Here is a 26,073-nt window from a genome sequence, read left to right on the forward strand (position 1 = left end):
ATTGTAAATTTTGGTCAATGGCATGAGACAAAGTATATGTGAACTGCTGTATGAAAAGTGAATTTACTCTGTAAATCTTCACCCAAATCAAAATAAAATTAAAAAAAAAAAGAAAGAAAGTGATTTGAAGAAAGGTTATATGTTTTTAGGGTAGGAAAAAAATATGAGTAGGAAAGGTGAGAATATTATAAAAGAAAAGGAGACTGTAATAGAAAAGAGAATAGAGGAAGGCCCAGAAAGAAGCTAAACAAAGAGGAGAGAAGAGGAGTAATTGTAGGACTAAAGGGGCTTGGGAAACAGGCCCTTACATTTGAATTTGGGGTTTGATCAGCATTCCTCACAGGTGAAACTAACATCTCTGGTTGCTGTCTGCTTGCTGTCGAGTAGATTCCTCTTCATAGCCACCCTGTACGACAGAATAGAACTACCCTGTAGGGTTTGCAAGCCTATAATCTTCATGGGAGCATACTGCATCATCTTTCTTGCGTGGAGTAGCTGGTGGATTCCAACCAAACTGCTGACCTTTCAGTTAATAGCCAAGCACTTAGCCACTGCACCACCAGCCTCACCTGTCAGCCATGCCTGAAGATGATTTTCTAATCTCTACTTACACAGTTTCAAGGAGAGAGTACTCATTATTTTAAACAGAGCCTGTTTTGTCTCATTTTTAAAAAACTACATCAAAAAAGATCTGCTCTCCCTCGTGGCCATCCTCCCAGTATTGGAGAATGTGCTTCTCAGTTCCTTCAGCCATTCCTCTTCTAACATAATTTTCAGACCTCCTCATTGTTGCTCCCTTATTTTGTAGACACAGTATTGAATCCTGCCAGAAATTAGTTCATCACCAAACTGACTGCTATAGTTATAGTTATCTCCCTTAATATGGGCACTCAATCTACTATTAATGCAGCCCAAGAATTGTAATTTTCTTCAGCATCACCACTGTGGGTTCATGTTGACTAAACCAAATCATTAATGTATGTGAGTTTGTTGATTTTTTTTTCACATGAATTCATTTTAATCCATGATTCATGCTTCCTCTCTCATGTTCAATATTGCAAAAAAACAAACAAACAAAAAAAAAAAAAACTGAGTGCATAAGCTGATACTTAAATTTTATCTCTTTATCTCTTATGCCAGCCTATTGGGAGCTCTGGCGGCATAGTGCCTAAGGCATTTGATTGCTAACCAGAAAGCTGGCAGTTCAAACCCACCAGCCACTCCTCGGAAAGAAAATTGGGCAATCTACTTCCATAGAGATACCACCTCGGAAACCCAAGGAGGGGTTGCATATATTAGGTGACTCCACAGCCTTTGGTCTAAAATTCAATAAGCACATATTCTATTCTTCAAGTCACAAAATTGTAAAATATTCTACTTAAAACTACTCAAAATATCAAATAATTCATGTAATTCAGCCTCTTCTTTTAAGAATGAGGAAGCTTAGGTCCACACAGGGTAAATGACTCTCCCAGGATTACACAGCTCATTAGCAGAAGGTTAAAATCTAAAAAAAGGGAATGGTGAGCAAGACTGTAAACCAAGCCTGAAACACGTATCATTACTAGGAGCCCTTGACAAGTCCTAGAATACTGAACAATACACTTGGAGTACAGCTGTTCAGTTATAACCAAGTGTGCGTCATCTTCCATTTTCTCCATAGGTACTAACATACCTTGATGAAATCTAACAGATCTTAACACTATCAGACAGGAAATAGGGTTGCCTTGGTATAACTTGTGTTTAGTGAACTGTACTGGCCACTTGTAATGAGCTGCATGCATTCCTAAACAATTGGTAAAAATATTTATATAAGCTATTGCTGCCGGTCTATAATATTTTCAAAGGATTAATGTCATTTTTCATTTTTAGTTTTATAATCCTTTTGAAAAAATCAGAAAATTTCTCTACTTCCATTTTTCCAATTTTCCTGTTTTTATTCAATAAGACAAAAGGAGTAATATATTTAAAAACAATTAAAATTACAAAATACACCTAAATAACAGTTGATTCAAAGGGAAAATCCTAAGTAAACAACAGACTATTTAGAAAATAGGAGTTCTGGTGGCATAGAGCCTAAGACATTTGACTGCTAACCAGTAGGTTGGTGGTTCAAACACCAGCTACTCCTTGGAAGGAAGACTGGGCAATCTACTTTTGTAAAGATTTACCACCTTGGAAACCCAAAGGAAGTCATTGTGAGGCAGAATCAACTCAATGGCAGTGAGTTTGGTTTTGGTTTTATTTAGAAAATGGAGGGAGGGGAATACTTGAATGTCATTGCTGTAATCAGCAATGAATAGCTTTAAAAGATTTTATTAAGAAAAGGAAGGCTTGAAGAAAATGAATGAGTGAAAGACCTAAACATTCAATCTTGGGGAACAATAGCCAAAAAACCAAACCCACTGCCGTCGAGTGGATACAACTCACAGCAACCCCTCCTTGGGTTTCCGAGCCAGTGTCACTACAGAAGTTAATTGCCCAGCCTTCCTAGCGAGGAGTGGCTGGTGGGTTTGAACCTCCAGCCTTCTGGTTGGTAGTCAAATGCCTTAGGCACTATACCACCAGAGCTCCCAGGAGAACATAGGGAAAGAAATAACAAAACTATTAATTAGAATACAGAAAGAAATAAATTGAAAGCAGATACTTTGACAAAAAATATAAACAAACCTCTTAGTGAATTTTTATTCCAAAAAGCAAAAGAAACTAGTTTTAGATATTTAATGTTGTTGTTGTTATGTGCTGTCAGGTTGGACCCGACTTATAGCAATATTTAATGTCAGGCCTAAAAATAAAAATACAAACAGAAAGGAAACAGATAAAGATAGCTTTAAGATTTGGCTAAGACACTTACCTGCTAACCAGACGGCTGGCGGTTCAAACCCACCAGCCACTCCTCGGAAGGAAGGTTGGGCAATCCTACTTCCTTAGTGATACTGCCTCGGAAACCCAAGGAGGGGTCGCTATGAGTCGGGGCCGACTCGACGGCACATAACAACAACAACAACAAGATTTGGATATAGGAGAAGAGAAGGTGTAGAGAATTTTTAAAGAGGTGATACAACGTTAAAAGCTTCAAAAAAGCTTCAGAAATTGAATGAATTGAATTGCCACTGGCAATTAAGAAGGCATTAAAGACCTGAGAAGCTCTTTCAGGAGAGTGCAAATTAGAAAACTAGACTGCAAGAGATCAAGTAAGAGCAGCAAGAGTCAACCACTTCCAAAGTTCAGAAACTGTGCAAAAGATCCTACCAATGAAGCCAGTTCAGAGTTGGGTTCTGGTACAAGGAGTTCTTAGAACTTTAGGAAATGATCCTGTTAATATGCTTTAACCTGCTAAATAACATTGTGCCAAAGTGAGCTCTTGACACAATTTCAAAACAATCCCTCCTAGATTGTACTCTTTTAATAACAGGATATAGAAGTCCAAGCTGCACTGAAAGCATTTGCAAAAAAATAAGGCCCCAGGAATTGTTGGAATACTCATTGAGATGTTTCAATAAACAGATGCAGTGCTGTAAGGAATCATGTGTCTATGCCAAGAAATATGAACAACAATTACCTGGCAAACCAACTAGAAGAGATTTCTATTTGTGCCTATTTCAAAGAAAGGTGATCCAACAGAATGATGAAATATCAAGCAATATAATTTATATCACATGCAAGTAAAATTTTGCTGAAGATAATTCAAAAATAGTTGCAGCAATATGTAGACAGGGAACTGCCAGAAATTCAAGCCAGATTCAGAAGAGGATGTGGAACCAGGGATATCATGGGTGATGTCAGATGGATCTCAGCTGAAAGCAAAGAATACCAGAAAGATGTTTATCTGTGTAGGGTTTTGTTTTGTTTTGTTTTTTGTTTTCTGACTATGTAAAGGCATTTGACTGTGTGGATCATAACAAATTATGGATACCATTGCAAAGAATGGGAATTCCAGAGCATTTAATTGTGCTTATGTGGAACCTGTATATAGATCAACAGGCAGTTGTTGAACAGAACATGAGGATACTGCATGGTTTAAAATCAGGAAACGTTTGTGTCAGGGTTGTATCCTTTCACCATGCTTATTCATTCTGTTTTCTGAGTAAATATAATCTGAGAAACTGGACTACATGGGGAAGACTGTATTATTAGAATTGGAGGAAGACTCAGTAACAACCTGCAAAATGCAGATGACACAACCTTGCTTGCTGAAAGTAAAGAGGACTTGAAGCACTTCCTGGTGAAAATCAAAGACTACAGCCCTCAGAATGGGTTACACTTAACAATTAAAACAATTAAAGTCTTCACAACTGGACCAGTACACAACATCATGATAAATTGGGGAAAAGACTGAAGTTGTCAGGGATTTCATTTCCCTTGGATCCACAATCAACACCCATGGAATCAGCAGCCAGGAAATCAAAAATGTATTCCATTGGAAAAATCTGCTTCAAAAACGTCTTTAAAGTGTTACAAAGCAAAGATGTCACTTTGAGGACTAAAGTGCTCCTAACCCAAGCCATGATATCTTTAATATCCTTATATGCATGTGAAAACTAGACAATGCATAAAGAAGGCTGAAGAAGAATAGACACATTTGAATTATGGTATTGGTGAGGAATATTAAATATACCATGGAATGCTAGAAGAACAAACAAGTCTTTCTTGGAAGAAGTACGGCCAGAATGCTCCTTAGAAGTGAGAAAGACAAGACCTTATGTACTCTATACACATTATAAGGAGAATGATATCATGCTTGGTGAAGTAAAAGGTCAGAAAAAAGAAGAAGGCCCTCAACATGATCCACTGACATAGTGGCTGCAACAGTGGGCTCAAGCATAACAGCAATTGTGAGGGTGGTACAGGACAGGGCAGTTTTCGTTCTGTTGCCTGGAGGGAAGCTATCACTCCGAACTGACTTGATAGCACCTAACAACAACATGCAGTAGGCAATAGTGATGAAAAATGATTATACAGAATTGGTTACTCATTAGGTTTGATATTCAATGTCTTAACTCCAAATTCTACTTGCTGTTTATTTCAACACTATTTATTTACACATTGCTCTCCATCCTTAGTCCAGTCTAATCCCTTCTTTCCATAAGATCTCTGAGACTGCATTAATTTTCATTAATTTAGCACTCATGACTTAATAGTACATAGCATGTTGTTGTTATGTGCCATCGAGTCAGACCTGACTCATAGCGACCCCTCCTTGGGTTTCCAAGGCCTGCTAACCAGACGGCTGGCGGTTCAAACCCACCAGCCACTCCTCGGAAGGAAGGTTGGGCAATCCTACTTCCGTAGTGATACTGCCTCGGAAACCCAAGGAGGGGTCGCTATGAGTCAGGGCTGACTCGATGCCACATAACAACAACAACAACAACATCATTACAGAAGTAGATTGCCCAACCTTCCTTCCGAGGAGTGGCTGATGGGTTTGAACCACCAGCCTTCTGGTTAGCCAATAATAACTGTTGGAAATTATTTAGTGTTTCATTTGCAAGAATATTTCAGATCTAAATTAGCTAACTTTGCTGAAATCATTGGCTTAAAAATTGTCATACCAGAGAAACAAAAAAGCAGTGAACAGCTTGCTTTCCTTGAAGTACATAGTTTACAGTTCTTTACATCCTGAAAATGCATACAGTTGCCTTGAACAGTTGTTTTTGAAAAGAAAATATTCATCTAGAAGTTATGGATGGAGAAGAAAATTGTTTTAAAAAAATGTTCAAAAAAGGAAAGCAATGTTCATCCCCTTTTAAGAGCTTATTCAAATGAAAAATTGCTCGGTACAAGCTTGATCTATATGTTTTTAGTGGTTATTAGTGGTAATGAAGATGCATCAAACATACTCTCTTGATAATACTCTAGCAGTTGCTTAGTACTTGTATCAACATATAAATTTTACAACTGGTAATATGGGAATTTGACTAGTACATTTTTGTTTATAAAAAAGGGTAACAACATTATAACTTCTTCATATTTGTGAATTATGACTCTTGACTTGCACACAAGCAAAACTAAACTGTAACAGAATTTCAGTATCACAATAACTCATCTGTCTACTGACATTCACAAGAAAGGGGAGTGCGTGCAGGCTGCTGAGTGGAATATAGTGCCAGAGGTGAATGCCTCCTTAATCCAGAATTCATGAATTCCTTTCATTTCATTCATCCTTTTCTCTCAATAAACATGCATTGCATGCCTTCTCCAAGTAGCCACATAGTATCTGTAAAATGAGAATGCTCTGCTTATTAGAAAGCACCTGGAAAGTGAAAATAAGTGGTGCATAATCTCTGCATGTCTTAACTCCATTAAGACACTTTATTTTGAGTAATATTTGGAAGGATGTTAAATATTAAATGTTGTTGTTGCTGTTATGTGCCGTTGAGTCGGCCCTGACTCATAGCGACCCCTCCTTGGGTTTCCGAGGCAGTATCACTAAGGAAGTAGATTGCCTCATCTTCCTTCCGAGGAGTGGCTGATGGGTTTGAACCACCAGGCTTCTGGTTAGCAGTCAAGTGCCTTAGGCACTACACTGCCAGAGCTCCTAAATATTAAATAGCTGGTTCTTTACACATAAAACATGATGCAAAAGGAACTATTTGAAAAATGTTTTCCCCCCCTTTTTTTTTTTTACATTTCACTGAGTTAAAAATAAATGTTTTTTTGTTTTTGTTTTTTTTTTTAAAGCTGAATTTTAGGGTTTACTCCAAAGCAATCTAAGTCTCCAATACCTAAGCTATAATATTAGTACTATTAGAAAAAACTTTGTGGAAGAAAAAGATATGGCATTCTTCCTTTTTTTATTGTAGTACCATGGATTAGTTTGTTTTAGTGCTATATCTAGCAATGCCAAGGATACAGCTGTAATATAAGTGGTAGGAGAATTACTATGGAAGTACTTCCAGATAAATCTGGGAGAAGGAAATGATAGTAAAAGTCAAGCTAACTAAAATAGAATAAGTGGATCCCTCAAACTTGATTTTCAGTTTCCACTTTTATGAAAGGAAGCAAAATGTGAGGAAGTAAGTTTCTATTAATGATTTGGGCAATGAAAACACCAACTTTGTTGTTATTGTGATGTTGAGTTACCTCCTACAACTACTATAATGTATAATCATAACTGGTCATCATGATCATTGCCCTGTGATGCTACAAGATTATGAATCATATGGAAAATAACCATTTGTTTAACAAATATTTTCCTGATACCTTCTATTTACCAGGTACATTTATAGCACATGGGCTGGCACACCATGGAAACCAAGAGAGGAAGTGTGTGAGAGGGAGGGGAGGAGTTAAGGGAATTGGTTGCTGCTAAAAGATGGAATAAGATAAGAATAGACTTTTTGATCTGCAATGCAGAAGTCATTGGTGACCTTGAGCAGTGGTTCCAAAGCAAAGGCCATAGCCATACTTAGTAGGCCAAAGATTGAGGAAAAAGAAAGTAGCAAGACATCTCCTTAAAAAATTATGCTGAAAATAGGGAAATAAATGAGATGGTAACTGGAGAGGAATGAGGGTTCAAGGGATAATTACACACGTACATGCATGTAAGCGTCTGTGTGTGTGTGTGGTGCTAATAAGAATGATGTTGTTGTGGTGTTACGTGCCATCAAGTCAGACCCGACTCATAGCGACCCCTCCTTGAGTTTCCGAGGTAGTATCACTACTATGGAAGTAGATTGCCCCATCTTCCTTCCGAGGAGTGGCTGGTAGGTTGGAACCGCCAGGCTTCTGGTTAGCAGTCAAGTGCCTTAGGCACTATGCTACCAGAGCTCCTAATAAGAATGATATACAGTTGAAAAAAGGAGAAAATGATGGTGCAGGAGAGGAGGACAGCAGGAGCAATGATCAGAGATGGGATCCAAAGCCAAATAGAGAGACTGGCCGTGGCTAGCAGCAGAGACTCTTTCTCCACTATGACAGGGGAAAAGACAGACTGCAGTAGATAGAAGGCATTGGTGGTTCAGTGGGAGAATTCTTGCCTTCTATGCAGGAGACCCAGGTTTGATTCTGGGTCAATACACTTCATTTGCAACCACCACCCATCTGTCAATGGAGGCACATGTATTGCTGTGATACTAAACTTCTAGCCAAAGAGTAGAAAGAAAGGCCGGCTTACCTTTTCTGGAAATCCTGTGGCTCACAGCAGCCTCAGCCACAACGTGATCATAGGGATGGTGCGGAAACAGGCAGTGCTTCCTTCCATTGCGCAGGGGCCCCCATGAGTTGGAGAGGGACTCCAAAAACAGCCAAAAAACAACAACTGTAGATAGAGTCATGGAATGAATGAAAAAGAAGAAGACTGTTTTCCATAGGCCACATTTTTAAGAATAGTTTTAAATAAGGGAAAGCAATAAGTTTCCTTCTCCCTGTATGTAACTGTTACAGACCTGGTAAATAGCCTTTTTCAAAGCAAGTAAGCTATGTGTTTATACCAATGAAGTATGTGAAATAGGAGTGTCTTCTAATTTATGTAATATCGCTCCATTTTAATTTCTGTCTTATGTTCCAGGACCAACGCCAAAGGCGCTCCCCTGAATATAAATAAGGTCTCTAACAGCCTGATTAATTTTGGAAGGAAGTTGATTTCCCCAGCAATGGCCCCAGGCAGTGCGGGTGGCCCGGTACTTGGGGGCAATAGCAGCAGCTCCTCCACAGCTGGGCTTCCCACCAGGACCTCAGCAGAGGCCCCAAGGCATCATCTGCAGCAGCAGCAGCAGCAGCAGCAGAGGCTGATGAAGTCAGAAAGCATGCCAGTGCAATTGAACAAAGGTAAGGAAAAAGTACTAGTAAATCCAAAGAAAACCCTCCAGCCTCTCAAAAGTGGAAATTAATGCTAAACTTAGTAAATGAAATGTTGTATCTTTATTCTTTTTTATTTGAAATATCAGATATTGTGTTTTTCTTAATTAAGAATACTTAATAAAATAATTTGTTACTTTTTTTTTCTAACATTTATATCCTAGTATATAAACACATTTACCTCCAGTGTGTACCCATATAAAGTAGTATCACAAGCTATCAGAACTCAGAACTTGAGATCAGTTGACTGCGTACTCTACTGACTTTGTGTAATAATACTTCTGACTAGAAACTGAAGTGGGCAGTCCCAATACCATGGGCATCACTAGTCATAGCATTCACCCCTATAGTGCAGTGGCTTGGAAGAAGCATACCTTCAGCCTTGCAGTGGCTGACCCAGCTGCTTCACCTCTGAGGAATACAAACTAGAACCTTAATGGGGTAAAAAGCTAAACAAAATCTTGAGCAGCCAAAATAAGTGAGTTCATCCACCAAAAGTTACAACCATAGAAGGTTGTTGTTGTTGTTATATGCCATCGAATCAGATCCGACTCATAGCGAGCCCTCCTTGAGTTTCTGAGGTGGTATCACTATGAAAGTAGATTGCCCAACCTTCCTTCTGAGGATTGGCTGGTGGATTTGAACCGCCAGCCTTCTGGTTAGCAGTCAAGTGCCTTAGGTACTGCACTACCAGAGCTCCTTATAGAAGGTTAGAGCTCTGGAAAACTGAGAGCTCGTCAGTCCCTGTCTCTCACTGTCTGAGAATAAGTACTGTTCTCAAAATCGTAATTTATTGCTGGCACTCCTGCTACCAATTTCGGGAAGCTCATTTCTCTTTCAAGGCTCTTTCTAGCGCTTCACTTCCCTCATGTACTTCACTAATAAGAAAGCTCTTCATGTATGGAAAGCGAATTTGCTCTGTAAACTTTCACCCAAATCACAATTTAAAAAAATAAATAAATAAGAAAGCTCTTCAGGTTCTTACTCAGAACTTTTGTACTCTGATTGTTCACTTATTTTATAAGAAACAGTGTATTACAGCTCCCCCTATTCACAGCAGATTAGAAATAGCTATTTGTTTATTACAGCTATTAAAAACACCATTTGTTTTTAATGGTGGAACTGTGCTCTCTATATACTACAGAAGAAATAGTAATATAATCTACAAAAAGCGGTTCTAAGACCTCACAGAGCATTCAGTCTGGGACCATTTGGTATTGGGGCAAACATTCTGACATCTCATTCATATCTTAATGGGATCCCTGTGTTAAGCAGTGTTCAGTAACTGGTGTCAGTAATAGCACTAGTAATATTTAGTCAATAAGAAGATGTTCCATATACTCTGTTTAAGAAGATACTGCATCCAAAATTATTAAAATTTTAAAGAATTGGCATTTAAGATGGTGCACTTAAATTATATGGACTTTATTTTCCAATGATACAAAATAATGAATATTTTCCAATGGTGAATACATGTATATGTGTGTTCCTTCATTGATTATATCATGTTTTCTCTCTTTTCTATATTTTTTGCCGATATAAATATTAAACTACATAATTAGACTTTAAATTGTATTAGAATATTTAATTTACCTTACATAAGAATATCTTGCTTGTTTAAATTACATCCTTTCCCTCATAATGTAGAGCTGACACACATGATTTAAAGAAAAGGAAACTTCAGATCATTAACATGTTGTAAATGTATTTTAATGCCAGGAGGCATGCCCACTTCCAGAATGAAAATGAATGTTATTTTATGTATTTCTTAATTGTACTGTTTTATTGTTCTAAACAAATGTGATTTCAATATTGCTTTGATAACAAGCTGTAGTCAGTAGTAATTCTAACTGATGGCAGGCAAATGAGTCAGAGAATCTCTTGATGCTGTAGCTTAAATTTTCTGAGGAACCAAGCCAAATGACTACAGAAATATAAAGTTGTGTCTCTAAGGAAATGTCAAGTATTAATATCACAGTAAGTGAGAAAGGAAGTGCATGAAGATGGAACAATTGATGAAAACCAAGTCCCTAGTTACAAGGAGACAACAGAGCACTTAAGCAAAGTATTTGGAACATGAGTATCACTAGGGCATTTTGTAACTGATCCCAGTGCTAAAAGAAAGTGGCCTTGTTTGGCAACTCTTCTGTATATTTTATTTCTGGTTCTTACCTCTCATGTCAGTCTACCAAAAAAGCTTGTCTACCTCCATATTCAAAGATGAATATTCCTGCTAATGTCCCTGCAGAAAGGTTTGAATAAAAAAGAATACAAAGCAAAGGGAAGGGTTCGTAGAAATAGACGCTAGTGTGGCTTGATGCTCTCCCTCCATCCAATCACTGTGGGACCCTCAGCAAAACCCTCAACCACTCCAACCTTCTTTTCCTGACCCTGAAACAAGGCTTGAACTGTGAAGCCTCTCAGATCTAAAAATCTATGGCTCTTTTGGTGAAAGATGTATTTGTTAATTTGCGAAGAAAAATAATTCTCCAACTTTGGTTCTTTATGCTTGTATTTACACTCTGCCTCCACACAAGCAAATCTGCAAGCATGACACCTGGTCCCAGAAACAAACAAATGCAATCTTTAGCCTGTCAGACTTGTGATGGGATATGACATCTAACTACCTCAGAGCAGTCATCTACTTAGTGCCTCTGAGAAAAGAAAAATATAATAGCCTTTTTACTGTACTAGAAAGTTGTTTTGAAAAACGTTTGTTTGTGAGGAGGAAAAGTGCATAAAGTTTTCATAGTTCACTTAACTCTCTTTTATTGGTGCTTTACTTGGGAAACAGTTACTCGGAAAATCCAAGTTCATGTATGTGTTGCTTGAAATCGTTCTGTGGTTTGTATATGTGTTGGCATGGAGTAGTGGAGGAGGAGGGGGCAGCACAGATACTCACCCATGAGATTTTCTTGGAGGTATTTAATGTTAAGATGGGCTTTGAGTCTCTAAATATAAACTAATAGGTGATAGAGAAGCAACAGAATAAGATGGTTGGCAGGCATTAGAATTGAAACTCTCCAGCCAGTACACAGAATGTAGGCACACTTTCTATCAGTGAATTGTGAGCTAGATGTATTATGAAAATTTAGGACCTAACTATTTCTGTTAAAAGCTGTTTATCACATGTTTGGAGTAGATACCTATTTATAGATTTATTTCCATTACAGAAGAATATATATGCACACACTGTTAATTGATAGGAAAGATATAATTACAACCGAACAATTTCCAGATGAGCTGGCCATGCTGAAAATCATAATTGTAGCAAGTGGTCAGGGCACCAAGGATATGTTATTTAATTCAAAATTTTTTTTTTTTTCCCTCTGTATTATATAAAAGCTAGAGGGGATGCAAGTCTATTAATCATACATTCATTATCATACGTGGAAGGTGTGGTGCCTTTCAAGGCAGGTTTTTTTTTTTTTCTTTTTAGCTTGTTAATCTCAAAATAGCATAGGCTTTCAGATGATGGTATATCCAGAGGATTATTATATCGACAGTAAGTGTGCTCAGTTTTGAACTTTGTCATCCAGGAAGGAAAGCAAAAAACCAAAAATTCTTCTCTCTAAGTGTTAGTATACCCGGAGTTCACAGGATTGCCTATTGAGCTTCCTTTCCTGTGCCCTTGAAATGCCCTCTCTTTTTCCTGCCATTTCCTTTGTCCGTAGTTTTAATTTCCTTTTGAATTTGAATGCTTCTTTATTTTAAGCATTTACTACAAGCCAAATTTGTAAATGAAATCTTGCCTATAATAACTATATCAAGTTTAAAGGGTATGTAGTTCACAGGTTTATTTTTAGATGTTGACATTTGTAAGTACATGTGGTAACTTATGAAATCTTTTCATTACTTAATTTGAAATTAGAACTTTTCCCTTGAAATGTAGGTTTATTTAGGTCTTTATCTTATCACTGACGAAGTTGGCTTCAAGCTTTGTTAATAAATTTTATCTGATTGAAGAGGATATCAATTTCAAAAGCATGCCTATTTCTTAATAAATGACATCACTTTTGAACAAAAATCTTTTTCAGAAAGAACGATTCTTTTTCAGAAAGGAAATATAAAGATACTCTAATATTTGTAGCATCATTGAATCAGCTCAGCAAAATCTTTTGATTGTTCAAGTTTCCTTTAGACTAGCAGAAGCTTGTTTTTTTTTTTCTTGTCAAAGAAAAAAGCAAAAGCTTTCTAGGAAACACTTTTTTAAAAATATTTCCTTTTAAAATATTTTGTATTTTTCTAGGCTTGTACTGTATTTTCTGTTGCATTTTTAGTCATTAGACTGATAAAAGTATTACAATATTAAGTATGAAAGAAAAGTAAAGTTGATTATTTCTTTTTAATGAAATCTAATTATTTTTTCTTATGAAATCTAGGCGATGTAGTTACAGGAAGCGATGCTCAGGTTTCTGTTCCTGTCCAGACTCTAACTGACCCCCAAGGTACAGTTACCATGGCAACATAGTGGTTCTTTTTGCCTGCAGTATTATCATTACCTTTTTCCAAACCCCATTTTTCTCTTTGCCCACCTCCATTCATACTGTTAATCAGTTCACTACCATTGTATAGCCACACAGCGGCACTGTTGTTTAAAACAAAAGTCCCCTCGCGTCATAGGTTGGTGATGTGGAATCAAGTTGTGATGTAGGTTTTTCTATTAAGTGTGTACCAGCCTCTTTCCTCGCAATACATGATTCACCCTGTATTTTCTGGTTATTTTAATACTACACTTTGTGTGCCAGCTCACATCAAAGTGTTCTTTTTGTTGCACAGGTGCTCTGTGATAGTATTTGACAAATTTGTTCGGAGATTAGACATCCATATGCTATGATTAGCCAGAGGTACTTACTATGTTTTACCTAAAAGAATTACAACCTGATTTTGAAATAAGGTTTTAAGTACAGGTGTAGTATTAGGAATTACTCTAACAGAATTAAAGTGTGGTGTGACCAATCTCCATATCCAGTAACTGTCAATGACTTAAAATGTAAATGTTGTTGTTGTTATGTGCCGTCGAGTCGGACCCGACTCATAGCAACCCCTCCTTGGGTTTCCGAGGCAGTATCAATCTACGGAAGTAGATTGCCCTATTTTCCTTCCGAGGAGTGGCTGGTGGGTTTGAACCGCCAGCCTTCTGGTTAGCAGTCATGTATGTGCCTTAGGCACTATGCTACCAGAGCACCTTAAAATATAAATAGAACATTTTAATACCATATCATTTTGTCCATAATATAGAAAAAAATAGTTTAAGACATAGAAACAAAGTAATTTACATTCAGCTGCTCTTGTAGAATTTTAAAATATTTATTTAAAGTTGTTACATTTAGTCTTTCGTTATATCCTCTGTGAGACGAAATATACCATTGACAAGATTTTTATATAAGTGGAAGCCTAGATTAAAATGATCTGTGAAATGCCTTCTAATTTTAAGAATCTTCAATTCTAATTCAGACTGGAAGATAGATTATGAACTAAAATTCATATCGTGTTTTCCTTAAAGTGGCCACATAATATAGTCATTCTATTAAGATTAAAATACTGTTGTAATCATTACATGTCTTCATAGTATCCCTGCTTTTTTATAAATTAACAGAAAAGAAGGAGCTGTGATTAGGAGATGATTGATGTATTGGCTTACTTAAAAAAAAAAAAAAAAAAAAAACGCAACCCTGTGGCAACAGACTGTGGTCTTACTTCTGTAACTAGTTCTGTGTTTCACAGGTACAGTGTCTAGCTGTGTTCTGGTAATTGAACCAGATGACCTTTAACGACTTTTCTAGCTCAAGGGTTCTGTGAGGAGCAGTTGACTCTTCTTGGTATCTGTTAGATCTACTCTTTGCTGTATGCCCCATAATAAAGGGGTACAGTAGCATGGGTAATATATAATATAAAATGTCCAGATAATTTCTGTTTAGCATTGTTAATTATTGTATGTACATGAAGATTGATATTGTCATCTGATATGATGAGGATTCACAGGACTTAAATTAACTTCTGAACCCTTTTGCCAACGTTTTACTGAGGGTTCTGTTATTCCAAAGCTAATTACTGCAGAGCAGATCTTTGCCACCTCTGAAAGAGAAACTTGAAGGCTAACTTGCTTATTTTGACTTCTTCTTCTGTGCTATTGCTTAATCTACGCTTTCATGAAGATGAGAACCATATGAGCAATGTTAACTTTTTTTAACAGAACATGAAGAGGGAGATTATATCATTTTGTGTATATACTTTGTATATTGTATATTGTGCATTAAAATGGATGCATTGCATTCAGTTATCAATATGTATTTAATGAACTCTGGTGGCATAGTGCCTAAGGCATTTTTACTGCTAACTAGAAGGCTGGCAGTTCAAACCCACCAGCCACTCCGTGGAAGGAAGACTGGGCAATCTACTCCCACAAAGATTTATCACCTCAGAAACACAGAGGGGGTTGCTATGAGTCAGAATCAACTCGATGACAGTGAATTTTTGGTTTTACTCAGTGCCAAGCTCTGCTCTCATTGGTTCCACTATAGCTTGGACATTAACCTGTGCTTTAGATGATCCAATCAAGCCCACACTGTCTGGAACCAGCTCTTTTTCTAGATATCCTGTTCAGAACTCTTCCTGGTTTCCAGTCTCTGACAGAAATTATATCAATCTGGAAAGGAAAGCTCCAGCTGTTTTATGAGACATGAGTCTCAAATAAATAACTTTGAATTTGTGATGGCAGCTGTGACAACCATGAAGAGACAGTAAGATGACTCCTACACTGATGAGAAGAAAAGTCTTTGTTTTCCTCAACAAACTTCCTGAGGAGTATCAAGATGTGCAATGAAGTGAAAATGAACCAAAATAGATAATGGTGCCCCCCCCAATGAAAAACACTAAAATTTGTGCTTAACTGAATCAGTAATAATAGAAATCAGAAAATTCCATCACAGGGGCCAAACCTACTATAGTCTACTGTATAATGTTTCAAGAATAGATATACTTTTAATTGCAGGAAAATAAAACTAGACTTTCCTAAATGTCGGAAGAAAGGTTGGGCATTCCTACTTCCGTAGTGATACTGCCTTGGAAACCCAAGGAGGGGTCGCTATGAGTCAGGGCCGACTCGATGGCAAATAATAACAACAACAACAAATGTCTTTTATCAAAGTAATGGAAGTTTATCCCGTAGCAAATAAAAATCAATACTTTTGAGGATTATTTGATTATATATAGTATTTTTTTCCATGAAATTTCACATCTGTATCTTCACCTTTTAGCACATTAGTAATTATATGGCTTTTAATTTAAAAAGCAAAAACAAAATCTGATATAAAAAGAGATTCCACAGTTTATTTAGATCAATAAATGATTTTCTGTTTTGTAACTCCTGGTGTAGGTTACAATCACAAAAAAATATACCACAGCATAATTTTCTTTACTCTGTTTTTATTTCATTTTAAGTGATTTATTTTTCCAGTGTTCTCTCCCTTCCCCTCCCACCCCAGTAGAATTTCTTTTACGAATACTTAACTCAGTGTATTTCTTTGAAATTATTTTTGGATAATGCACACCTACCTCCAGAAACCTTTTTCAAGAGATATTTAGGAATTATTCACAAATTAAAAGATTGGAAATGTGTGTACATGGACACACACATTATACCTAAAGAGAATTTCTTTGAAAGAAGTAAATATACATAAGTATTATCATCTAATGGACCATTAAAAAAAAAACTTATACATATATGTAGGAGCTCTGGTGGTGTAGTGCCTAAGGCATTTGACTGCTAACCAGAAGGCTGGCAGTTCAAACCCACCAGCCACTCCTCAGAAGACTGGGCAATCTATCTCTGTAGAGGTAGCACCTCGGAAACACAAGGGGGAGGGGTCACTATGAGTTGAATAGATTTGACTGCAATGAGTTTGTTTTACGTCTCTCTCTCTGTATATATGTTTGAATTTATATTATATATATGAATATATGTAGACATTATACACATACACAATATATCATTGTATAAAATTCATGAGGGAGTTTTTTTAAAGAATAAAGAGGGAAAAAGAGAGAGAGAATCCAAGATGACAAACTAGGCAGATACACTATCCAGATCCTGTACAGCAAAGACTTGAGAAATCAAGTGAAACAAATATGGATGCAATCCTGGAACCCAGAGCTTCAAAAGAAAGGATAAAGATATTCCCAGATAAGTAGAAATTAAGGGAATTTGTAAATAACAGACCAGCCTTACAAGAAATGCTAAAGAGAGCCCTTTGAACAGAGAACCACAATGGCAGACAACAACTGGAAATTAAGACACACAACAGCATCACCTGGAAATCAACCTAGATTTACAAGTATCAAAAATGAAAAAAAACCTACACGACTGAAAATAGGAAACCAGAGATGTCAACTTATAAATGAAGATTACTAAAAAGCAAAACAAGAGAATAAATGATGTAGTTACAGAACTTGCAAAAGAAGAGAAAATCAAGATAATATCAAGATAGAGTGGACTATTTCAAACTTTGGAAAATAATAATAAATTGCAGGGTAACTTCGAAAGAAAATTAATAAAACTTCTCACCAGAATGAAAAAGAAGAAAATCATAAAGTCTCAGTAAACACTAAAACAACAACAATGAAGGAAATGATAAGAAAATCCATTAACAAAATGAACTCAGCACAGAAAAATATATGGAACAAAGAAACCATAAAACAACTATAAAACAATACCACACACAAAAAAAAGAAAGAAAGAAACTGCAAAATGACAGCAGTAAATTCATATATATCAATAATTGCACTGAATGTAAATGGATTAAATGTACCAGTCAAGAGACAGAGAGTAGCAGAATGGATGAGAAAGCATGACCCATTAATATGCTGGTCTAAAAGAGACACGCCTTAGACCAAAGACAAAAATCAAAATCAAAGGATGAAAAAACATAAGTAAATGACAACGAAAAAAGAGAAGGAGTGGCAATATTGATATTTGATAAAACAGACTTTGAGGCAAAAACTGCCGAAAGAGACAAGGAAGGACATTATATAATGATTAAAGGGTCAATACAACAAGGGGACATAACCATAATGAATAACTACACACACAATGAAAGGGCCCCAAAATACGTAGAGCAAACTTTAACAGAATTGAAAAGAGAAACAGACAACTCCACGATAGTAGTAGGAGACTTTAATATAACACTTTTGATGAAGGAAAGACAACTAGAAAGAGACTGAACAATTATTCAGAAGATCTAAACAACATAGTCAACCAACTAGAATTTATAGATGTATACCAAACACTCCACTGACAATAACACAATCTACATTTTTTTCCAGTGCACATGAAACTTTTGCCAGAATTAGACCTATCTTAGGCCACAAAGCAAGCCTCAATAAATTTAAAAACATTGAAATACTACTGAGCAGCTTCTCAGATCACAATGTTATAAAATTAGAAATCAACAACAGGAAGATTAAGGGAAAAAAAATCAAATACATGGAAATTGAATTAACACCCTGCTTAAAAACCAGTGGGTAATGAAAGAAATAATGAAAAATTTTTAAATTACTTGAATAAAATGGGAACAAAAATACAACATACCAAAATCTTTGGAAGACCGCAAAAGCAATATTCAGATGTCAGTTTACAGCAATAAACACACATCACAAGAGAAGAACCAAAATCAATACCTTAACCCATCAACTCCAACAATTAGAAAAAGAATAGCAAAAAGAAAAAAAGAGGCTACAGTCACCAGAAGAAAGGAAATAATAAAGATTCAAGCAGAAATAAATGAAACGAAAACAATAGAAAAAGTCAACAAAGCTAAAATTGATTCTTTGAAAGGATTAATCAAATTGACAAACCATTGGCAAATTTAACAAAGGAAAAGAAGACAACATGCAAATAAAATGAATACGAAATGAAATAGGCAATGTTACAAAAGAACCTACTAAAATGAAAAAGATAATAACAGAATACTGTAAAGAACTGTAGTCCAACATTTTTAAAACCTAGAAAAAATGAGTATTTCTAGAAACACACTTCCTACCTAAACACAATTAGAGGTAGAAATTTTGAATGTACTTATCACACACAAAAAAAATGAACAGGACATAAAAAAAATATCCCAACGAAATTGACCTGGCCCAGATGGCTTCACTTGAGAATTACACCACGCATTCAGAGAAGAGCTAATTCTACTAGAACTGTTTGACAACACAGAAAAGGATGGAATACTACCAAAATTATTCTTTGAAGCAAGCATAACCCCGATACCAAAACCAGGCAAAGATATCACTAAAACAAGAAAATTATAGAAAAATGCCCTTCATGAACATTAATGCACAAATTCTAAACAAAATCCTAGCCAATAGAATCCAGCAACATGTCAAAAAAAAATACATCATGACCAAGTGTGATTACTGTCTTAGAAAAACAATAAATGTAATCCACCACATAAATAAAACAAAGGAAAAGAACCACAGAATCATTACAAACGATGCAGAAAAGGCATTAGGCAAAATCCAACACCTATTTGTGATAAAAACATGCAGCAAAAAGAAATAGAAGGGAAGTTCCTCAATACAATTGAAGGCATATACACAAAACTGATGGCCAAAATTATTATTAACAGTGAGAAACTGAAGACATTCCCCTTGTGAGAGGCAACCAGACAAGGATGCCCTTTTCACCAGTCCTATTCAATATTTATTAGAATTCTAGCCAGAGCAGTAAGGCAAGAAAGGGAAATAAAAGGTATCCAGATTGGCAAAGAAGAAGTAAAATTATTTGCAGATGATATAATCCGATACATAAAACATCCTAAAGACTCAACAGAAAAACTGCTTGGAACTAATGGAAGGATCCAACAAAGTGGAAGGGTACAAGATCAACATGCAAAAAAAATTCCTGTGCCCTAACAAAGAGAACTCTGAAAAGAACATCAGTAAAATAATACCACTTACAATAACCACTCAAAGATGAAGTACTTAGGAATAAGTCTAATCAAAGACACAAAGACTTATACAAAGAAAACTACAAAACATTACTACAGGAAACCAAAATAGACCTACATAAATTGAAGAATATACCATGCTTATGGATAGGAAGACTTAACACTATGAAAATGTCAGTGCTACCAAAACAATCTGCAGATACAATATAATCCCAATCTAGATTCCATCATCATTCTTTAAAGAGGTGGAAAAACTAATCACCAACTTTATATGGAAAGGAAAGAGGCTCCTGATAAGCAAAGCACTATTAAAGAAGACCAAAATAGGAGGACTCTCACTCTCCGATCTCAAACTTACTATACAGCCAGAGTATCAAAACAGCCTGGTATTGGTATGATGACAGACATAGACCAATGGAACAGAGTTGAGAACCCAGGAATAAATCCATCCACTTATGGACAGCTAGCTGATCTTTGATAAAGGGCCCAAACCCATTAAATGGGGAAGAGATCATCTTTTTAACAAATGGTACTGACAAAAGTGGATATCCATTTGCAGAAATATGAAACAGGGTCTAACTCTTACCATATACAAAATTAACTCAAGTTGGATTGAAGACCTAAATGTAAAACCTAAAACTATAAAGATGATCAAAGAAAACATAGGGGCAAATTCAGGCACCCTAATCCATGGCAAAAATACACTTTCAAACATAACTAAAAACACACAAACAGTAGAAGACAAATTAGACAACTGAGACTTCCTAAAAATTAAACATTTATGCGCATCAAAAGACTTCACCAAAAGAGTAAGAAGAGAACCTAAAGACTTGGAAAAAATATTTGGCCATGACATATCAAACAAGGTACTGGTAAATACATTTTATAGAAAACTTTAATACAACAACAACAAAAAAGACAATCCAATTAAAAATTGGGCAGAGGACATGAACAGCCACTTCACGAAAGAACACATTCAGGCAGCTAACAAACACGTGAAGAAATTCCCACAATCATTGGCCATTGGAAAGATTCAGATCAAAACAACAATGAAATAGCCTCTTACCCCAGCATTAATAGCAAAGTTTTAAAAAAAAAAAAAAAAACAGAAAACAACCTATATTGGCAAAGGTATGGAGAGACTGGAATTGTCATACACTGCTGGTGGGACTGTCAAATGGTACAACCACTGTGGAAATCGATATGGTGCTTCCTTAAGAAGTTGGAAATAGAAATAGCATATGATCCAGGAATCCCACAACTAGGTACATATCCTAGAGAAATAAGAGCCATGACATGAACATATGTACATACATGTTCATTGCAGCATTATTCACAATTGACATGATACAATCCACAAAGACAGTGTTCTACATCCTACTTTGGTGAGTAGGGACTAGATCTTAAAAACTTGTGAGTGGCCATCTAACGTGCAGCTATTGGTCTCTCCCCATCTGGTGCAAAGAAGATTGAGGAGAATCAAAGATGCAAGGAAACAATTAGTCCAAAAGACTAATGGAGAATGTGAACCCAAGCCTCCACGGTCCTGAGACAAGAACCAGATAGATGGCGCCTGGCTACCACTGTTGATCACTCTAAAAGGGATCACAATACAGACTCCCAGATAGAATGGAAGAAAAATGTGGAACTAAACTCAAAATAATTAAAAAGACTAGGCTTATTGATGTGATAGAGACTGATAAACAAACTCCCAAGACTATGGCCCTTGGACATCCTTCAGGCCTGGAACTGAACTCACCTTGTGGCTCAACTTTCAGACAAACGATAAGACTATAAGGTGGACAATAATACCAGGAAGGTATACATTTAATTAGAACAATCAACCGTAGGAGATGAAAATGGCAGCCTTTACCCAGAAATAAAGAGGAAGGTCAAGTTATCAAGGGTAGAACATAGTAATGACGGAATGCAGTGACAGCTCCTGTGCACAAGAGTAAGGAGCCGTCATGGCACAGTGATTAAGCACTTGGCTGCTCACCAAAAGGATGGCAGTTCAAACTCACCAGCTGCTCCATGGGAGAAAGATATGAAAGTCTGCTTCTGTAAGGAGTACAGCCTAGAAAACCCTGTGGGGTAGTTTTACTCAGTTGTCTGCTACCTAGAAGGTCAGCAGTTGAAACGCACCAGCTGCTGCACAGAAGGAAGATGGAGCGATCTACTTCTGTGGATTTATAGCCTTGGAAACCCAATGGGGGTCGCTGTGAGTCAAATTCAACTCAATGGCAGTGAGTTTGGCTTTTTTATAGGATCACTATAAGTCAGAATCAACTTGATGGCAAAAAAGAAAAAAATGGTCCTTGTACAGTATTATGGTCACTGGTGTTTTTTGTTGAGAAGTGATAGTCCTGAAACAACAAATAGTTCATTATGTTCAGTATAATTACTTTAAAAAGATAAATAAATACATGATCATGTAAAATGAATTTCAGAAAGCATCAATTAGAAATCTAATGGATTTTTGTGTAACAGCTGTTACCAAAAATATTGAATAAATGAGTTGTTTTTGGACTGAGAACAGGGTCAGAATTTGCACTTTACTTTTAAAAGGTCTCCTTCGATTTTCATTTAATCTGATTTTACATTACATTTACTACAACCCACTTGTCATAGACTTTTTAGGATGCAGGGTGTGTTGCAGCTCTGCCGAGCACGGACTCCAGTGTAGAGCCTGAGTTTAATCTTGGCTCCATCACTGCCTAGCTGAGTGACCTGGGGAGGTTACTTGACCTCTTATCTGTAAAGAGACTATACAAGCCGACTATACGGCTGCTCTGAGGGTTATTGTAAGAAGTTACCACAGTACCTGGCTCCTAGTAAGGGCTCTAGGATATACTGCTTTCTCAGGGAATGCTGTTGATGGTAGAACCACTGTGTGTTCTCCTCAAATACCTTTCTGGTTTTCAGAATCAAATTATGAAGGCACTCCCTCAAGACTTTGATCTTTTCTTAATAAATATCTCTGGTGTTCTAAAATCATATGTCTGCATGCAAGCACCAGACCCAACAGTATTTGACTTCCACGGTTAAGCTAGAGCAGATGTGTTTCAGGGGTACTGCCTGCTTCCAGTCGCTTTCTCTCCTGACACCACGGGTGATGTTTGCATGCCTTTAATGAGCAAACACCAGCCCTCTTGCCGTCTGTCACTGCAGTCAGTCATGTAACAGGTTACCAGACGCTTCCTGTTTTCTCTTACCATTTGGGTCACTGAATAGAGTCAAAGTGTTTCCTTCTCTGTGGCCACAGCACTGGGGGTCCCAGGCTTTTACTCTTTCTCCTCTTCTGGCCTATGCCTCCCCACCAAGGCCCCCCAGACTCCCTGTTGTTGTTATGTGCCATCAAGTCAGACCCAACTCATAGTGACCCCTCCTTGGGTTTCCGAGGCAGTATCACTATGGAAGTAGGTTGCCCAACCTTCCTTCCGAGGAGTGGCTGGTGGGTTTGAACCACCAGCCTTCTGGTTAGCAGTCAAGTACCTTAGACACTACGCTACCAGACTTCCTAGCCTCTTGATCATTTTCCCTTTGGATGTCCAGTCTTCACCCCCATCAGCTGGTCTTAGGTTTATTGGGGTTCTGTCGACTCATTCAGGAATGCACCCCTGTTCGTACTTCCCATAGAATTTAATGAGAGAAAAGCCATGAACATATTACCTATGGGGTATAGTTGTTGTTGCTGTTATGTGCCGTGGAGTCGGCCCCGACTCATAGTGACCCCTCCTTGGATTTCCGAGGCAGTATCACTACGGAAGTAGATTCCCTAACCTTCCTTCTGAGGAGTGACTGGTGGGTTTGAACTGCCAGCCTTCTGATTAGCAGTCAAGTGCCTTAGGCACTATGCTACCAGAGCTCCTATGGGGAATAGTAGGAGGTTTTAATAAATATTATTTCTTCTTCCCATTTCCCTTCTTCCTAGCCTCTCTGTGGTCAGGGCTCCTTGTTGATACCTTCCCTTCGTGAAGTTCAGTCAGTCAATTTGGGCTCTTAACAAATAACCACCAGTGACATGGAACACATGGCACACTAGGGTAAAGGAAAAGACATTTCACCACCCAGGCCTTGCCTGCAGCCCGGAGTTGAAGGGTCAGTACTCTCAGTTAGCTAGTAACCCACATACTGCATAGTGGTTCTGAAGCTCTAGAACTCTTTTTAAGGTTGTGACTGCTTGAAACACATTAAAAGTTTCTTCTGGTGCACTAAAATTTAAAGCCTATTTCCAGAGGCACATCCTTAAATGTATTGCCATTAGAACTGTCCAGATCACCCCTTCAGCACTGAGGCACTCATTGCCCAGCTGCTGGGAGTATTAGTTGTTGATGGCTTTCTTGAGTTCCTCTGTGGAAATTGCCCCCAGCTGAAGAGACCTGCCTTGCCCAAGGTCTTGTCCCATGGAGGGAAAGGTTTCAACTCCAGGCTGCAGGGGAGACCTGGGTGGTGGAATGTCTCTTCATTTACCCTAGTGTGCCATACAAATGTTGTCATGTTTTATGTGGCCCAGATATGAAAAAGCAGGGAAGTCTTTTAGTCCCTCATTCCTTCTCATGGCAAGACTACTAAAACCTCCCAGGGGAGTGGACAGGTGTCTGGGCTGCTGTTACAGGTCTCCAGAGGAAATGCTCTGTCATCCCCTTTGGGAATACGTGCTGGTGCCTCCATTAGACAGCGGTCTAAATGTTTGGATTCCCAAAGGACACAAAGATGTTAGTAAGCTAATTTCTGTAATTGAGGAGGAATGTATTTTATACACATTATTATTATTATTTTATTATTATTATTATTATTATTATTATTATTAATGTGAGAGAGGGGCCGAGTACTTCATTAATGCTACCACTAATTTAGAATTTGGTAATTGGGAGAATAGTTGAACTGTAATTGACTTTAGTAACATCACTGAAAAAAATTGTTTGCTTTGCAGAATATTAGCTGCAGAAGAAACCTGTGGGTGTTTGCCTCAAGGGAACAAATTGCTTTCAGATTCTTTCTAAACTGTGTGTTCACAACAAATAATTAATAAGTTAATTTATTAAAGCAGGTATTCTAAACATTTCTGTTAGGCACATCATTACTTCATTGTGTTGATAGATAATTACTTAAATGTAATAACCTATGTGTTGAAAAAAAAAGTTGGGGAATTTAAACTGTTCAGTGATTTATACCTGTGCTATACAATGTGTCGTCCCCTAACCACATGTGGCTATTGACCACTTGACCTGGGTACTGTGAATATAAAATATGCGCTGGAATTTGAAATACCTGGTTATGAAAAAATAAAAAATATCTCATTTTTTTTAATAGTAACTACATGTTATAATGATAATATACTTTATGGTAGTATTTTGAATATATTGGATTAAATAAAATAAATATTTAAAGTTAATATTATCTTTCTTACTGTAAATTGTAGAGACTAGAAAATTGAAATTATATACCAAAACCAAACCAAACCCACTGCCATCAAGTCAATTCCAACTCATAGCATCCCCCTTTGGGTTTCCAAGGCTGTAAATCTTTACAGAAGTAGATTGCCTCATCTTCCTCCCATGGAACAGCTGGTGGGTTTGAACTGAAAGGGTAGTAGCCATATGTCTTTACCCACTATGCCAGCAGAACTCATGGCTCATATTATATTTCTTTTGTACAGCTCTGGCTTATCCAGTTCTCTTACAACAACACACTACAACACACTGCCGTCGGGTTGGGTCCGACTCACAAAGACCTCTCCTTTGGTTTTTGAGGTGGTATCTCTATGGAAGTAGATTGCCCAACCTTCCTTCCAAGGAGTGGCTGGTGGATTTGAACTGTCAGCCTTGTGGTTAGCAGTCAAATGCATTATGCACTAAGCTACCAGAGCTCCTTCCAGTTCTCTTAGGCTATTGAAAATTGAACATGAATATGCAATTTAAAAAAATAACAAAAACCCAGTTATCATTAAGTTGATTCTGACTCAGCATCAGCAGATCTTTATTGTAGCCCCACAACTTACCAGACCCCTATGCTAGCTTCTCCCAACAGGCAAAGCTGATAATGACCAGAGTCCCTGCCTTCAGTGAAACTTGGCCTTTACTGTGCAGCCAGGAACACTTGTATTTGAATATAAGAGGGCTGACCATCAGCTATTTTCTGTTTCTGGAAAAATCCATCTCAAAATATATGTATCTCAAAAATTATGTCAGTGACAAACAATCCAATTAAAAAATGTGCAGAAGACATGAATAGATACTTCACCAAGGAGGATATTCAAGCGGCCAACAAACATATGAAGAAATGCTCACAATCATTAGCTATTAGAGAGATGCAAATCAAAACA

The 26,073-nt window shown here is 37.2% G+C and overlaps 1 protein-coding gene across 1 annotated transcript in view; it reads left to right on the top strand.

Moving 5' to 3' along the window:
• TBC1D5 (TBC1 domain family member 5) overlaps positions 1–26,073 on the top strand; it is a 544,439-nt gene that overhangs the window by 427,868 nt on the left and 90,498 nt on the right. Inside the window, exons 15-16 of the mRNA XM_042780322.1 lie at positions 8,510–8,769; positions 13,182–13,247. Coding sequence (XP_042636256.1) covers positions 8,510–8,769; positions 13,182–13,247 — 326 coding nt within the window. The remainder of the gene's footprint in view (positions 1–8,509; positions 8,770–13,181; positions 13,248–26,073) is intronic.

The sequence above is a fragment of the Orycteropus afer genome, unplaced genomic scaffold (genome assembly GCF_000298275.1).
Source record: "Orycteropus afer afer isolate SDZICR_OR568_19922 unplaced genomic scaffold, OryAfe1.0 scaffold00003, whole genome shotgun sequence".
NCBI classification, from domain to species: domain Eukaryota; kingdom Metazoa; phylum Chordata; class Mammalia; order Tubulidentata; family Orycteropodidae; genus Orycteropus; species Orycteropus afer.